The 16776-nt window shown below is 33.4% G+C and overlaps 1 protein-coding gene and 1 long non-coding RNA gene across 6 annotated transcripts in view; one reads left to right on the forward strand and one right to left on the reverse strand.

Moving 5' to 3' along the window:
- The window catches only part of LOC111617629 (1-phosphatidylinositol 4,5-bisphosphate phosphodiesterase-like), a 23313-nt gene continuing 6537 nt past the window's right edge, over window positions 1-16776 (forward strand). For 4 of the 5 annotated variants that reach the window (XR_002755453.1, XM_023358903.1, XM_023358905.1 and 1 more), the window contains exons 1-22: window positions 1-128; window positions 4384-4521; window positions 4597-4676; window positions 4748-4801; window positions 4882-4963; window positions 5089-5189; window positions 5258-5315; window positions 5434-5542; window positions 5618-5828; window positions 5897-5990; window positions 6058-6137; window positions 12950-13034; window positions 13301-13391; window positions 13470-13595; window positions 13768-13775; window positions 13849-13981; window positions 14190-14274; window positions 14546-14618; window positions 14686-14789; window positions 14904-15171; window positions 15350-15449; window positions 15530-15634. Coding sequence is in view for 4 of the 5 variants with exons in the window: in XM_023358903.1 (XP_023214671.1) it covers window positions 4468-4521; window positions 4597-4676; window positions 4748-4801; window positions 4882-4963; window positions 5089-5189; window positions 5258-5315; window positions 5434-5542; window positions 5618-5828; window positions 5897-5990; window positions 6058-6137; window positions 12950-13034; window positions 13301-13391; window positions 13470-13595; window positions 13768-13775; window positions 13849-13981; window positions 14190-14274; window positions 14546-14618; window positions 14686-14789; window positions 14904-15171; window positions 15350-15449; window positions 15530-15634 (2101 nt within the window). In the remaining variant the exon portion in view is untranslated. Of the gene's footprint in view, window positions 129-4383; window positions 4522-4596; window positions 4677-4747; window positions 4802-4881; window positions 5008-5088; window positions 5190-5257; window positions 5316-5433; window positions 5543-5617; window positions 5829-5896; window positions 5991-6057; window positions 6138-12949; window positions 13035-13300; window positions 13392-13469; window positions 13596-13767; window positions 13776-13848; window positions 13982-14189; window positions 14275-14545; window positions 14619-14685; window positions 14790-14903; window positions 15172-15349; window positions 15450-15529; window positions 15635-16776 lie in introns of those variants that run through there. The other variant, XM_023358904.1, reaches the window with a different exon arrangement.
- LOC111617631 overlaps window positions 13024-16776 on the reverse strand; it is a 17617-nt gene continuing 13864 nt past the window's right edge. Inside the window, exon 3 of the long non-coding RNA XR_002755454.1 lies at window positions 13024-13222. This is a non-coding gene — a long non-coding RNA (uncharacterized LOC111617631). The remainder of the gene's footprint in view (window positions 13223-16776) is intronic.

Genomic DNA, 16776 nt, shown 5'->3' on the forward strand with positions numbered 1-16776 from the left:
CTTTGATTTATTTGTTATGTTGTATAAATGAAACGAAACGATTAAATTGATACTATTTTTACCTTTAGGACGGCCAGTCGTTGGAATTAACGCAAGTGAACGATATCAGGCAAGGCGGAATACCAAAGGTGAAAGAGATTTTAATTATTAATTTATTAACATTTATTGATTATTTTAAATATAGTCGGTTAAATCAATAAAGAATGTCTCTTTCCATGGCAATAAATTGCCAGAGGATATCTTTTCTCGTGTGACATTGGTCTGTCCGTCTTTTCTTTACTTGACAAAGTGTTTCTCCAATATATTGGATATAGGAAAAAACATAAAAATCATCATTACTCCTTCTTCGCTCGTACACACGACAAACTCTTACTTAAATTTACATACGTTGCAGCTGGATAACTCCATTTTTATACGTTAATAAGTGCAATTATCCAGTTATATGTTGCGTATATATATAAGTTTATTGATTTTATATAATGTCGGGTGACCGAATAAATAATGTCTCGTTGAAATGTGAATAAAAATGCTTGTATTTTTTGTTTAAAGTTTTATTTATTAAAATATTCGCCTTTACATTCAATTATAGTTTCTGAATGTAAATATTTTGATGAATAAAATTATTTTAAACAAAAAGCTCAAGCGTTTTTAGTCATATTTCAAAAACGACATTATTTATTTAGTTACCTGATATATACGAATGCATTTTAGATAAAATTGCTTTATATTTTATATACGACAAATTCTTATCTAAATTTACACATTTTACAAGTTGTTATAATTGGATAACTAAGTTTATATATGTAAAGTGTAGCTCAAAAGTTAATAATTGTAAATACTAAACTGATGACGACAGAAAGCACACTCGGCAGAGAGAAAAATATTCACCACTTTATGACATTCTGTGTTCCGTACTCGAAGATGGGCTATAAAATGGGTTGAAAACGTTTGCGAATATTTAAATAAATCATTTTTCGGGGTTTATAAAGTGGTTACGTATATTTGTTGGCTAAATTGATGTTACGCTATTACTGATACCTTGCAAAAATTGTTCAAACTGAGATCCCTCCTCGTTAAATATACAAATTACAACGCTTTGTTATGTTCTCGTAAATTGAATGGCTTGCGGACAGTGCGGTTATTTGACTTTTGGGCTATTTTGTATGTGTAAGTATATAGTTTGCCTGTATGGGTGTGTAAACGTACATAAAATTGGATAATTCCGAATATTTCTATAAATAAATGGACTTATCTAATTTTATTTATTTAGATAAGTCCTAACTATTAACCAGTGTAACAGAATAATTCCAGTTATTGAAATTATCAGTTGTGCTTTTTTATTATAATAATGCGATTTTGATAATCGTGTCTAAACAAATTATATTCATTATGTTTATACAATATTTTGTATGTTACATATTTTGATGATTGGATTAGGGTGCGGAATCGTGGAATTAGAAAACCCGGATGGCATTTGATTATTTCGTATATTTCCTTATTTGTGGAAATGTACTGATAAAATATTTTCTCCGTGTACTAAATTTATGGGATTAAATTAATTAATAAAAAAAAAAGGCGAAATATTCACACTCACATTCTATTACTGTCGCACCGCATTTCCCATTTTGTTAGCGGATATAAGACAATGTCATAAGCTCACTTTAATGAATTTTAATTTAAAAATAAAATTTATAAGTTTATATCTCTTTCAGTTACGTTTCAAATTTATCGCGTTACTTGTTTGTTGTTGATTTATATAATGGAAGACTTTGGCGTGAAGTATTAAATAATGTTTCACGCCAAGATCGATCCACATTAGTAAAGATCACACGCTAAGATCACATTAGCAGCATATTTTAGAAATATTGTTATGTTTGTTTGTAGCACGAAGACTGCACAGCTTTATTATTTTAGTATGTATCATATTAAATCTCAAGCGAAGAAAATAACCAAATGCTTGTTTATAAATTGTAATATAGTCTATCTTTTTCGATAAGAAAGACATATTTTATTGTACATTATAAAATTTCGGGCGTAAGATTTGTCTCTCTCGTATAAAAATGTGATAGAAGATTTAACTGCGCACAAAATTCTTATGGGTGAACATTTTAAGACTGTTTTTACGCTTGAAAATTTTATTAAATTTTCGTAATGGGGCCTAAACTCGACACGTTAACATTTCTTTTACATTACGAAATTAACTTATAAAAATTTGTAATTTTAATTAAGGAATCATATATGTCTAACTGGCGAATTACAACAGTTCATTCATAAATCACAGAGCCGTGACGTCTTATTTAGTGTACGCTGTAAGGAAGATTTAGAGGAAATGTCGTGTAATTTAAAATTGGGTTTTTCTGTATTGTTGAGGATATTTTTCGACGATAGCGTTCATAATGTAACATGTTTTTTGTATACGTTAGTTTTAATAGATGTTTTGTTTGGCGACGAATACGGCGATCATCTCGATAATGCTGCGAAGGTGAACAAAGTCTCGCTACAAAATGAAAGCTTATTAATGCAACTTTTTAAGCAGACACGACTGACACGGACTAAATATCTACGCAGATAAGAAGTTATATTTTTGAATTTGTAATTCCGTTGCGCACGAATTTTAATGTCACTCGTCGTTTATCAGATTAATGTAATTGCTCTCTCGTTAGTCGTCGTTTAGTGTGTAATAGTCAAATTAGCCAAAATCTTAGAAAAAAAATCGTAATTTAGTAAACTAAGTTTATAACTATTAAATAATAATAAAATGTTTATGAAATATTCTACACTTAAATTATCCTGCAATCTATGGACAATTGTTTAATGGAAAAATGCAACCCTTAGAGAAATATAAAATTATTCTACCNAGGTTAGCTTGTCTCTTGTCAACCACATGTTAGTGAACCCGTAACCCGCGCGACGATTTCGAGGCACCCGCATCGAATGTTTAGGCAGTGTCAGGTTTTTACAGATTATGTAAAGTTTTAAAATATATTAAATATTTTTTTATACGTAGTGTGAAAGCGTGTAAAAAAACTTGAAAAATTTGTAAAGGCTCGGTTATAAGGCTCGAATAGATAGGTACTGTACAGTACTTAATTTTCCATTTGCACATATTTATATGCGTACAATACATATAATACAGATATATGAGTCTCCATTTACAATAGGTATATAATTTCCATAATCAAACTATCATCAAATAAACAGCAGATTTCCTATTAAACGATATAAAGTATTTGGTTCTTTTATAATTAAATTATTATTTTCTAATTAATTTTTTGATATACATTAAAAAGTTAAAGAAAATAAAATTTGTAGGCATTTTGTTATACAGCGTGGGAAAAGAAAGTCACTTAACGCCCGTGCTACAGAATATAGAATGTACATTTAGCACATCTTGTAACGTACATAGTTCTGTAACCGTTTGAGGTAGATCAATAAAATTTTTAGGCGATCAATTTCTTGTGAAATTCTGATCCTGAATGATGTGTCACACGACCTCTTACCAATTACAGTTTTGGAGTTGCATTTAATATGGCAGCCATCAAGATGGCGGCCGTACGCGTAACACGCATCAATCTGCTCCCCCTTGGTCTAATGTGTTTCTGACACGAGCGAATTAACTTTGGTTACATTATATATTCTGTAGCAGGAGTGTTATGTGACTTTCTTTCCCACCCTGTACTTTTTAATTACACAAATTAAATATCGGACCCGCAATTTGGAGTTTAATTTCGGATTTAATTTTGTCCCAACTTCGGAAAAAGGTTGACCACAGCTGACCTAAATGAAAATACTGAAATAAACGGATGATTAATTACGAAACAATTAGCCGGCAGCGTAAGAGAACGGAACGAATTTGTTTTAATCAGAAACACGAGTTCGAGAGTTTGAAAAAAAATAAATAAAAATTGTTAAAACTTTTACTAATTAAGAAAATACGAGTATTAATCATTTGTTTTCCTTTAATAAATATCTGGAAATGCGAACGAAATAATATTTTCGCATTTTTTCAAATTTAATTAATTGAAAAATTCCTAAATACTCTAGTTTTATAGCCTGGAGAAAGGAAGAATAATGGAGTATTGGGATATAGAATATTTTAATTAGAGAAGCAAAATTACTTAACAAGTGATGGTTTAAATATATCTTCATTACTTAATGTTGCTTAAAATAAACTAATATCCAATTTATAAACGACGAGACGAACACTTGTAACCTCGAACACGAGTGGTTCCGCTGTCTGGGATATGTGCCTGTTCGACTTTGAGTGGATTAAAGTGATATTTCTCCATCACGGGATTTTCGGAAATGTTTTTAACATAATATACTCGACGTTATTATCTCTTAAAACTATTAACGAGATTTAAATGTTTAATTTGAATCAAGGATCCTCGTCTGCTTTCGGAACTTCAATGTCGTTTTAAAGGCAATTTAGAAGATATATCGTTAACAATATGTGCGGGAGCGGATATGGTTAACATCAATTACACTCACATTGTGTGTCCGGATGAAGAAATAGCAAAGGTTTAAATCGATTCTATCCCTTCGTAGTATAGATTCTATTGCGAATGTATAAAGATTTTTCTTATATTTATCTAGACATGGAGGGATGTTTTAAGGCGTATCACAAATAATAACAAAGCCAATAACATTTGTCCAATGACGTCGTTAAAGAAACAGTAAGTATTTTTATATCCGTTTATCTTTCTGAAATTTATTTTAAAATTTAATTAAAAATTACATTTGTTAGTTGGATGAAGCTTTGTTACTCTGTGGATCCAGACGGTAAAATACCGGTGAGGAGGTAAATAATCTGTGAATTATGCGTTTAATGTCGGAAGACAATTTATAGGAATCATTTAAAAATTTCATTTATATTTTCAGGATTTCGCAGACTTTCGCTTCTGGGAAAACGGAAAAATTGGTTTACCAATGTCTAGGTGAAATAGGACTACCAAACGACAAGGTTAGCTTGTCTCTTGTCAACCACATGTTAGTTGTTATCGATTGGTAATGGTAGACTCGAGTAACTGTCTAAGTCATATTTTTGTTATCAATGTTAGCCAATAATACCCAATGTTTCTTTCCTAGAACGATGTTATAGAACCTCGCGATTTTACATTCGATAAATTTTATCAAATATATCATAAGCTATGTCCTAGAAACGATATCGAAGAACTCTTTCAATCTCTGTGAGTATTTGTTATCGTTAGTTACCTTAATTAAAATCTATAATGAATTATAAATGTTATATTTTCAGAACTCAGGGTAAAACGGATACTTTGAGCATGGAACAATTCATTACTTTTCTAAATCAAGTGAGTACTAAGTCGGGATAATTTTTTATGAACTTAATAGCGTGATATAGATTTCAAATAGTTAAAATTTGCGTTATATTTTAAGACAATTAATAGTAAACTTTGTTTCGTGAAACAGAGACAACGAGATCCAAGATTGAACGAGATTCTTTATCCTCTTTACGAAGAGAAACGTGCCAAAGAAATAATCTTGAATTACGAACAAAATGAAGAAAATTGCAAAGATAGTGAGTTGTTTTCCTTATTAAATGCAGTTATAGCAATAAACAAACGTTACATTATAAATATATTTATTTAAACAGGTAAATTAAGTCACGACGGTTTAATTCGCTATTTAATGTCGGACGATAATGCGCCAGTTCTGTTAGATCACCTCGATATTTATATGGACATGGACCAACCATTATCTCATTATTACATTAATTCCTCTCATAATACTTATTTGAGTGGTAGACAGTTTGGTGGCAAATCGTCGGTCGAAATGTATCGCCAAGTGTTATTGGCTGGCTGCAGGTAGAATTTCACGTATTAAAACTATATTCTTGCACGAAATGGCACAAAATTGATATTTTATGTATTAGGTGCGTCGAATTGGACTGTTGGGACGGTAAGGGAGAAGACGAGGAGCCTATTATAACGCACGGGAAGGCTATGTGTACAGATATCATATTTAAAGTAAGTAATTATCCGAATATATTCAAGTTTCAGCATTGCAATTGTTTAATATAATTTACGTACGCAGGATGTTATTTACGCTATTCGCGATTGTGCATTTGTTACATCCGACTATCCAATAATATTGTCTTTTGAGAATCATTGTAGGTAAGTAACTGTTACTTTTATAAATTACGGTTTAAAATAGTTAATTATTGATAAAAACTGAAAAAAATTTAAAATATACCGGTAATAATAATTATCGTTATTTGAGATAAGAATTTCTTAAAGATGTGCAATAAAATGTAATTTTATTGCATATTCCTTGTTATTTATGAGTAGTGATTTTATTTGACACGGTTAAAAATATGCATTGAGACAATTTACATACATTAACATATTTATTTAATTTGTAATGATTTAATTGTTAAACACATTTATTTTTACACAGTACATTTTTAGTTTAATTAATATAGAACTAAACCCGGAATGCATTCTTATTTTTCTATACAGTTAAATATTGCCATTTTTCAGTCGAATAAAAATTGATTAACGCAAGATATATTGAATTCATTGTACAAATTCCATTAATAATTGATATTAATACCTCGCAAACATTCCTGCGTGTAATTAAATCCGAGCATCCAAATGAAAGTTTGCATATTCTTTATTCATTTATGTTATAATTCTACACTTATTAGTGTTATTTTGAAGACTTAACTACAGAATTATTCGTTTCGAGCGATGCTAACTAAATTATCTACCGACTGGCAACGATTCAACTTAATGAAAAGATCATAAAGGCAAATTTTATATAATGAAATTTTCGAATAGAATAAGACATAAATAAAATTCCCACCGAAACGAAATCTTGGCTTCCGTCTACGAGTGTGTAGCACGTTAGAATTGTTTTCAATACTTTTCGTTGCTCCAATTAAAAAGCAGTTAGAGAAAAATTAAGTTTTAGTGCTCGTAAGTAAGGAAAAAGGTGCGAGTTAACATCTAAATTTCGATATTATTAATTAAGAATTTACGTCATATACGCCTCGATTTAATACATACGGCAACCTTAGTTCGTTCTGTCTGCAAAGTTTTAGTAGTGTTGGCAAAGGCTTTTATTTGTTCGGACAAATCGAAAACCTTCATAAATCGAGATTGCTGCTACTGCACCCGAAAAAGATTGGTTTTTAATCGCGAGTTGCCAATATTGCAGGCAATAAGACAAGATTAATGAATAACGGCGTGACGTGTACCGAACCGATATTTTTAAGAACCGATTTTCGTTAATGCAGTCTGTAAATAATTTATTAATATATAATTAAGTGTTGTTGATTAAGTTTCTCGATGAAATATATATCGTCGAATAGTAATTAAATTTACTCGACTTCAAAATGAATATAAATAAAGTATTTAATTAATTTAAAAAAATAAAAACATCTTCTTCTTGCAGCTTTTTTGTCAGTTGTTTGTAATTTAGGGTGGGCCAAAAGTCATTTAACAGTTGTGAAGACTAATTTGCCGTCTTGTTCAAATATTTTATCGCTTTTAAACTTTACAAAAATTACTCAAAATGAGATTCTTCTGGTTCGATACAAATTGGCGAATTGTTGGCAAACAAAGAGGCTAACCGACTTTTGGATCACTTCGTATAATATTGCCAATATTTTTAAGGATTGCATTATTGTGTGTTCACCCGAATGAATAGAAAACAAAGATTATTCCTATTCTATCAAGAAACAATAACATTATATTTTAAATAAGTTTCATTATTATGACTATAAATATCCTTTGAAACGTTAGTTATACCATTATATTAAGTTTACAGAATTTTATATCGAGAAATACACGAGATTTCACTAATATTTTTTTAAAAGAGATTTAAGTCTCGAATTTAACTTGGGATTTTCGTTATCGAATCGATATCTCGTCTTTGCATAATTTTGATACATTTTCTATTTACTGTGATAATATTTTTCATCGTCTCTGTAAATTCTGTGAGTAAGAAAGAAAAACTTCACGTAAAAAGGATTTTTTTGACGAAAGTTAACGAATAAGTATGAGGGTGTTTCAGTATTGCGTAGTCTTCGATTCAATCAGTTCGTTCTATTCGTATCTCGTTAGCGTTATTAAACACAGAGTAACAAATAAACATACTGCATTCTAATATATATATATATTTATTTTTTTTTTAATTAAAGAATATAAAATATCTCCAAAGTATAGATAGGTGACTCGGTGGATAGATAGCTCCAAAGTATAGTTGGTGACTCGGAACCGTTGTTCAGTTGCCCTCCAGTTCCTTATGAATAACGAATTGAATTTTGTATTATTATACCGCAACATGAAATTTAAATTGCAATATACGTATCGTACTTTATTTTTCTACCTCCTCGAATTGCTATACAAGTCGAAATTCGATATTGTTACATTTACAACCAATACTCAGGAAATTCTCATTAAATTAATATAAAATTTCGACCGTATGTATCACATTTATGTAAGTATGCGTAGTAGATATTCCTTTGTTGCTTACTCTTTACTAATATTAATAATTGTTTCTAATAATTGCTTATTGTCCAGCTGTGTTGTTTTAAAGTAAAGTTCCTTTTCTTGGACATAAATGTTACAAATGTGTGTGTACAGCCGATACAATTTCATTTTAAATGTTTACCCGGCCTCATCCCCTTAATTAAAAATTTGCTCGGAATCGATATAGGAACTAATAAAACGTAAAAATGTTCATTTGTTGCTTGTGTCGTGTCTCGTTCGAATGTCGTACAATTTTATCATAGATATATCCAGCAAAGAAAATCTCGTGTGACGCGATCGTTATCGGCGACATCTCTAGTAATGCGCGTGATTTAAGACAAATACTGTACTATTTTCGACGATCACTCGTCACGAGAATATCCCGAACTCTCCGTCTTCTCGAATCCGCACGAACTGCCATTTATTCTAGTGGGAAATATAGAATGTATTACGAAATTCTACCGGAATTTTCATAAAATAGAATATCGAATTCATCGTAATTGTAGTGTAATCGAGAAAATATCATTTATAAAAAAATTTTGAAATCTTTTACGTAAAAGTTGCGGAAATCTAATTTTTTTTTCTGGTGTCGGAGCTTCGAGTAGCTATAAAATTCATCTCTAAAGCGGGCATTTGATATAAGTAAGAAATAATGGGCTATAATACGATCCTTCGCATTACTCACTAACGATTGATCCACCTGACAATGATATATACTTAAAGCAGAAGCTGCAATAGCGAAGTTTTTTTTATTGCTTTATAAAGGAGGTGTTAAAGAGCCGTTCGGTTCTAAAAATCGGGAAATTTTTGAAAGTCAAACGAAAGTTGGTTCTTATCGTTATATTCTCGACTAATGTTTCGAGTCGATGATATAAAATTTAGTGTAAATTATTTGGAATAAAATTCTGTAAATTTGAAAATAATAGTTGATAAATTTTAAAGCATTTCTATCAGTTTATCTACCCGGTCCCACGAGATTGCTTGACATTATCGGAAAAGGATCCTGCCGAATTTGTTTTTAGTTTCTGATAATAAAATGGTCTTAACTTGGTTTTTTTCCTCTTTTCGTAAGAATGAAAACGATTTCTACGCGTTATCCAATATTTTCTAGGCGTATCTGCAGTATATATTCTAGATATTAACATTTTTCTTAAACAACGCTCGATTCTACAGATTGATTCCTAAATCTTTTTTCTAGTTTTTCCTTCCAAAATTTCTCCGCATTCTTCTAATATTCTTATTTATTTGAAAAAATTCTCGGTACATTCCGACGTCGATATCGAAAATGCCTTTGCAATCGCTCGATCCGTTCTTTCGTCTGTTCGCACTACCGAAATCTGAATAGGATGCTTTCAATAAGAGAATTATCGACAAAGAAACATTAAAGCACCTTTTAGATTCGTCCGAATTCGATATTTATAAAATCGTGATACATAATTATATTTATAAGCTGGATTTTAAGTTAATGTATTTAAATACAGTAAATAAAATTACCGTACTTATTTATATAAACGGTGGCCGAAAATAAGTTAACCGCGATAAACACTAAATCGATGTGACTCGACACGAATTTCACAATAGCTCTTATTTACGTATTACGAATTTTAACTCTGATTTATCTTGTATATTCAGTATATTCGTAAAAATTTACAAATAATTGCACACATTCTACGCTATTCGATGCACTATACATTTGTGTAAATTGCAAAAGTGGCTTATAGTTAAAATACAGAGAACTCGTAGAGAGGGAGAGAGAAGTCATCGAGTTTAGCTTTCGGAAATTTCTATTAATTCTCAGTTTGTAATTTTCTAATATAAGATATCATTTTATCTTTCAAACTTTCGGTATCGAGTATTAAAATCTGTCAAGCAGTTTGATGTTTGTGCGGATCGTGTTACTTGACGTTTTGCTATTAATAATGCAATTCTCACGAGAAGTATTCGGTCTAATTAAATTTCAAACCCGTTTGTTTGTTTTAGGTATTTTAAATTATTCCATCCCACATTTAGTTTTCTTTTCACGCCAGGAATTCCGAAGCGTGTAGTATCAATTGTTTTCTTCCTCGTTTATTTATTTATCGTCTTAATTAAATAATAATAAGCAATTAGTGTTTGTGTCGCGTAAACAAAAGTTGGTTCTAGGCGTTTTAGCATAAATGTTTTCTGAAATTTAATATCTTCTAAATAATTTCTTCTATTAAGCCTAAATATTTTTGAATTACATTAAACCGTACAATTATAAACCAGTTAAATTTATATCAATGTTTAAATGTTATATTAACGTTTAACATTGATGTAAATTTAAAATACTCGCTTGCGCACATTCGCACCGATATAAAATTAAACTATTCGCTCGATCGCAGTCGTACGTTGCAAATTTTAAATACTCGCCGTGAGCACGAATAATTTAAATTTCTATCGATTTAACACGCTGATGTAACTTTAAATTACTCGATCACACTTCGTAAAGATTGAATTACTCATACCATGTACTTTTTATAATAGTGCATACGTACAAAATCAGCGATTTTTGTCAGAAAAATGGGATCTCAGGATTTTCGACGTCGCATGGCGACGGAAAGAGCGGAATGCGTGGTTTTGTTTCCAAAGGTTCCTACATGCGTAATATTAAATATAACATACTCAAATTTCTAAATTAGTGTATTGGTGATTTTAAAGGTATTTTTACGTTTGTTGCAACACTCATACAGCTCTCGTCAATCAAATGGCTTATTTAACACAACTGCACTTTTAAGTCAATCGTAAAATAATGCATTTTCTGACGAAACACCGGGTGTTTCGTCGAAAAATAAAAATATAGTTCGCTCCGCGCCTAGAAGATTATTTAAATCTTACTATGCGTGATTCGAACAAATTAAAAACATTTATTCTTGAGATTTTCGTACTTACTCTACCCTTAGTGTAGCATAAAATTCCCGTTACGGGCAAGAATATTTTCTAAGACTTAAAACGGTATTAAAATGCCGAAAATATACGCACCTGACGTAAATTTAGAGAACTGCAACAAACAGAAATATAGAAGTAGCGAAGGGAGAGATGTATTCGCGATAATACTTTATATCTCCGAAAATAATCGGATTACTCGCGATTATTTTCCCAAATGTATATACCACGAAATGCGCGTATAATGCGATTATTCGTAAAAGCAAAAAGTCCAAAACGATAACGTCGACTAAGCGGATATTTTTTTTTAAATCAGAACTTCCGTAATTAAATTTTCCGAAAGAAAAATGGCGCATCACCGATATAGAGATTACTGCGAAGAATTACGGATTGTAGCCTAAAGATTTTGTCAGAATATCAGTAAATTAGAACGGAAGAGAAACGAATAAAAGTTTAATAAAACACGGCAAAGGGGAAATTTACTAGGCTAGATACTCACACTGCAAACTTGTATGAGACGACGCGACGTAACGACGCGTCACAAATAAAAGTAGAACGAGAACAATGCACCGTCCTCTTCGAACACGAGATCGGACGATAGAGCGAACCGAACACATTAACCTTTGTTTGGTCTTCTAATTACACAAGTGTTTTTAATATCTAATAAGAAAGGATAAACTCTGTGGATAGAGCCTGTTGCTCACACCTTTAATTCGAGTCAGTTCGAATTCAGCAATTCTTAAAACATTATTTGATAAATTTCACGAAAATTGAACGGACCAGATCTAAGAATTCGACGGTGCTTATAAAAAGCGATTAATGCGTGCAATTATAATGTCTCTAGTAGCTCGGCGTGTAGATTTAATCGCCGGCATCGACGTTAAGAGCCACACTTCTCGCATCGATCCTCGGTATCGATAACACAACTTTAAAAGAACGCATCGAAGCTTTTATCTGAATTATCCGTCAATTTCTCATTCGGATCGGTGGGTCGGGGGTTCCAAATTTTCGTTTTCTTGCTTCCCGGGAAGCGTTTTGACTAATGGAAACTTTTATCTATACCTTACCTTATCGATTCCACTCCTAGAAAAATAATCGTTGTACAATAAAAAAAAAAATATGATCATAGAAGTAAACACAGATTCCAGAACAACGGCTCGTTCACTGGTGCGTAAACGTAATAATATAATGATAAATGTCGAGCGGTCATTTAAACGAATTGTAGCTAAAACCCGTCCGAGTCGGACGATAGTAGCGGGTTGCGCGGAAAGGTGTCCGATTTAGAGAGGGGAACACCCGGGATATGGGCGTCCGAATCTGGGAGTCTGTAGTATGAAAATTGGCAGTCGGTTTTATTTTCTAAAAAGCGTGGAAAATTTCGTAACGCATTGGTTGCCGTAGTGTACTGTACTTTAACGGCATTACAGTTAATCAACCTAACCTCGTTACTATAAATGGAAACTACGCGATTAAATTATACTAAACTTGGAATTAAATAATGATGCATTTATTTAACAATTCAATTATTTTAATGTAATATATTACAGTAAGAAGCAACAGTATAAATTAGCCAAATACTGCGACGATATTTTAGGAGATCTTCTCCTGAAAGAACCTCTTCCTACTCATCCCGTAAGTAACGCATCTTGTTTCTCTCCGTCGTAATCGATAAGAACTAAGATCGATAAACTAAAAATGCTTTTTCTTTCCGATACTAAAATTCTTCCGTATCTTTACTCTTCTATTCGACATACCTAAGAGATTCTTGCACCGTGCAATATGGCCAGAGATTCGGTTGAACGTTCCCAAATTTTTCTTCTCTGCGGAGGACATAGAAATATATTACAATATCGAAGGCGTTTGTGCACGAGATTTAATTTTTCTTTGTTTTATTACAGCTGGAACCGGGAATACCTCTTCCTAGTCCTAATGATCTCAAGAGAAAGATCCTTATCAAAAACAAAAGACTTCGTCCCGAAGTAGAAAAACGTAATTGTTCCATCTGATTTGCATATTCTCGAGTTTTTAAAACGAAAGTTGCGTAAAAATGTTATTCGTATTTGACAGAGGAGTTGGAATTATGGAAAAAAGGCCAACTTCAGAACGACGACGACGACGACGACGACGACGACACCACGACGTCATCACCCAGTGTCGCCATGTCGCCTTCTGATGAAGTTCCCAACGAATCGGGTAATTAAAACGCGGCTTCCGTTCGATCGGTCGGGGTGGCGTGCGCGATTATACGTAAAACCCAACGGATGACGTCAAATTGACGTAGAAGCGCACGCCGCCTCGCTATATTTGTAGTAAACAAAAGGAAAAACGAAATTATTAACGATAATTTTATTGTTTTTTTTTACAGAAAGAAAGGTAAAAACACGATTTATTTAAAATTAACGGCAGTCGAGCGCGTTTGACGACGTTTATTTTCGATACAACTTAGGAAGCTTCTGCCGAACAGTTAGCCATGGCTAATTATCAATACACGGGTGCAACCATCCACGTTCATCCTTATTTATCTGCGATGGTTAATTACGCCCAACCCATCAAGTTCCAGGGTTTCGAGGTAGCCGAAGGTACGCTCCCATTCTATAACGTAAGTCCGAAAGATCGGTTTAAAACACGTAAGGTTCGTAGCGGTAGTACGAGGGAAAGATTGATTTTTTAAATCAATAAAGAGGGTGAAGTTTTCCAAGTGAGAAAAAAATCCTGCCACCGTTTTGGCAATTTTCCAGAGAATTTTTTCTTCTCCGGATTCCATGATGTTTTTCTTGCCTTTTTCAGAAAGAAACGTTTATCATCATATGTCTTCATTTGCCGAAAACGCCGCTTTGGGTTACCTTAAATCGCAAGCCATCGAATTTGTCAAGTATCCTTAAATCGATTCCTATGCTTTTGCGCATCCGTCTCCATTAATCCTCGTATTATTAAACTATTAAACGCGATATTCTTTTATAAGCCTTCCAAAAGTCGGTCAACCGCCTTTGGCTATTCGGAAACGTTTGTCTTTACGACGGTTAGCCGATTTTTGGGCCACCCGCATATTTTATTTCGTAAACGACGGAGACGGATCGATAAATATTGTAATAGATTTTAGAAACGATACAGAAATGGCGAATTAAAACTTGACTACAGTTCAGTTACAACAAAAGACAAATGAGCCGAATATATCCGAAAGGAACTCGAGCAGATTCTAGCAATTTTCAGCCTCAGGTAAGCCACCAACTTGGTCTTTTTTAATTTATTCGCAAAGAAGCACTAAATTAATCGATCCGTTTAGATCTTTTGGAACGCTGGCTGTCAAATGGTAGCTTTAAATTTTCAAACTTCCGACTTACCTATGCAATTAAATCAAGGGAAATTTGAATATAACGGAGCTTGCGGGTGAGTCCCATCGCTCGTTTACTAATTTACCTAATTAATTAATCGATTATCGCAAATTAGTCTGTTGCGGGTGGCCACCCCCTGGATTTATTCTGAAGTTTCTGGTATTTTCAGTTATTTGTTGAAGCCAGATTTTATGAGAAGACCAGACAAGACGTTCGATCCTTTCGCCGAATCGCCGGTGGACGGTGTTATAGCGGCTCAGTGTTCGGTGCGCATTATATCCGGGCAGTTTCTGTCGGATAAGAAAGTAGGGACTTACGTGGAAGTGGACATGTACGGATTACCCACCGACACGATAAGAAAAGAATTCCGAACTCGAATGATACCTTCCAACGGATTAAATCCTGTTTACAACGACGAACCTTTTGTTTTTCGTAAGGTGAGTTTATCGGGCGCCTGCCGCCATCTGTCGTTAAGAATAGTACAAACCGATCCTTCTTCGGGATAATTTCGGTCGTAAATCAAAACCGCGCTATCGATCCCGTAATTTTACTGTTTATTTAACGTCACCGTTAGATTTTATGATTATTCATTGCTTCAGATAATTCGATTTTCAGATCGTTTTGCCCGATTTAGCTGTGATTCGTTTGGCCGTTTACGACGAAAACGGCAAACTCTTGGGGCAGCGAATACTTCCCATGGACGGTCTGCAGACGGGTACCCATCTCTCTTTATTCGTTTCGTTGTTTGTAGTGTCCGGAGACCCGCAGCTTTAATCCACGTCTTTTACTTTCCAGGTTATCGTCACATCGCTCTGAGGACCGAAGGAAACTTTCCCATGTCGCTAGCCATGCTCTTCATTTGCATCGAACTGAAAATCTACGTACCCGACGGATTAGGAGGTAAACTTTCTCGCGTTACGCTCATTTTATTAACTGGCGATTAAGTACTGTATTAACTGATACGTTTACGAGTACCCATAAGTCGGTATAACGTAAGAACGGTCTTCTTGGCGCGGATATAACACGAATCTGTTGGTTAAAAGAAATCTCGATTAACCGACTTTTAAAAATATCACCGACGCATTTTTATGTTTATTGTCTTTCCAATTTGCAACTACAAATTGCAGTCCGTCTAAGCCGCAGTTCTCGATCGTTTTTTTAGTGATCCATCGAAACTTCCTAATCCAATTTCGTTCTAAAGATTTTTTTCAATTATACCGAAATTTTTATCCGTAATTTCTGAAAAAAACAGAGGCCACGCTTATTAGAAAAAAGAAAAACGTGATTTGGAGAATCGGATCGGATAACGGACCGATATTATTTTCCGTTTTTTTCCGGACGGTCGATCGGTCGTTCTACCAATCAGAAAAACACAATCAAACATCGATTTAGTATCGCCATTTGTTTGCCTCCGGATTTGCACTAAACCGAAGTTCTTTAACGATAAGAATTAAGTTATACGTAGTAACGAGGTCCGCATCCGAGTTCGAAAGTGGCGGAAATCCTCCGTTTATTTTCCCGATTATTACGTATTATGACGTGGGAAAGTACTGGAATCGTGTCAAATTTGGCTCTCTGGGATTTTTGAAAATCTCCACGTTTTGAGACCTCCCGAATCCAAAAAAGGCAAAAAAATTCCGTGGATACGTATGTACGTTTTAGCTTCTAGTTTCGTTTTATATCTCGGGATGGAGTATAGGTTAAGAAAGGAAATATCGCGCTATAGCTCGTGTATAAGGAACATCGATGCTATTAAATTTTGGTGGCTAAAAGTCGAGGGGATGGGGAGATAGAATGGTCTTACGGAATATTTTACTCGTTATTAGCATTTACTCGTTTTTATAAAACTCGTCTCTACCCTCAAAACCCAGCCTTTTGTCATTTCGTAACGACTAATGTAAAAATTATTTTTTAACGAAATCTGCTACCGGATGGCGCCACAGACAATTTTAGTGTTACGCTAATACGTCTTCCTGGTTACTGTTATGGCCGGGAAAGTTACGCAACCCGTTGCCCGATTTTTGTAATTGGAGAATACCGAA

The sequence above is a fragment of the Centruroides sculpturatus genome, unplaced genomic scaffold (genome assembly GCF_000671375.1).
Source record: "Centruroides sculpturatus isolate CEXI.00-Female unplaced genomic scaffold, Cexi_2.0 scaffold2117, whole genome shotgun sequence".
Classification (NCBI taxonomy): domain Eukaryota; kingdom Metazoa; phylum Arthropoda; class Arachnida; order Scorpiones; family Buthidae; genus Centruroides; species Centruroides sculpturatus.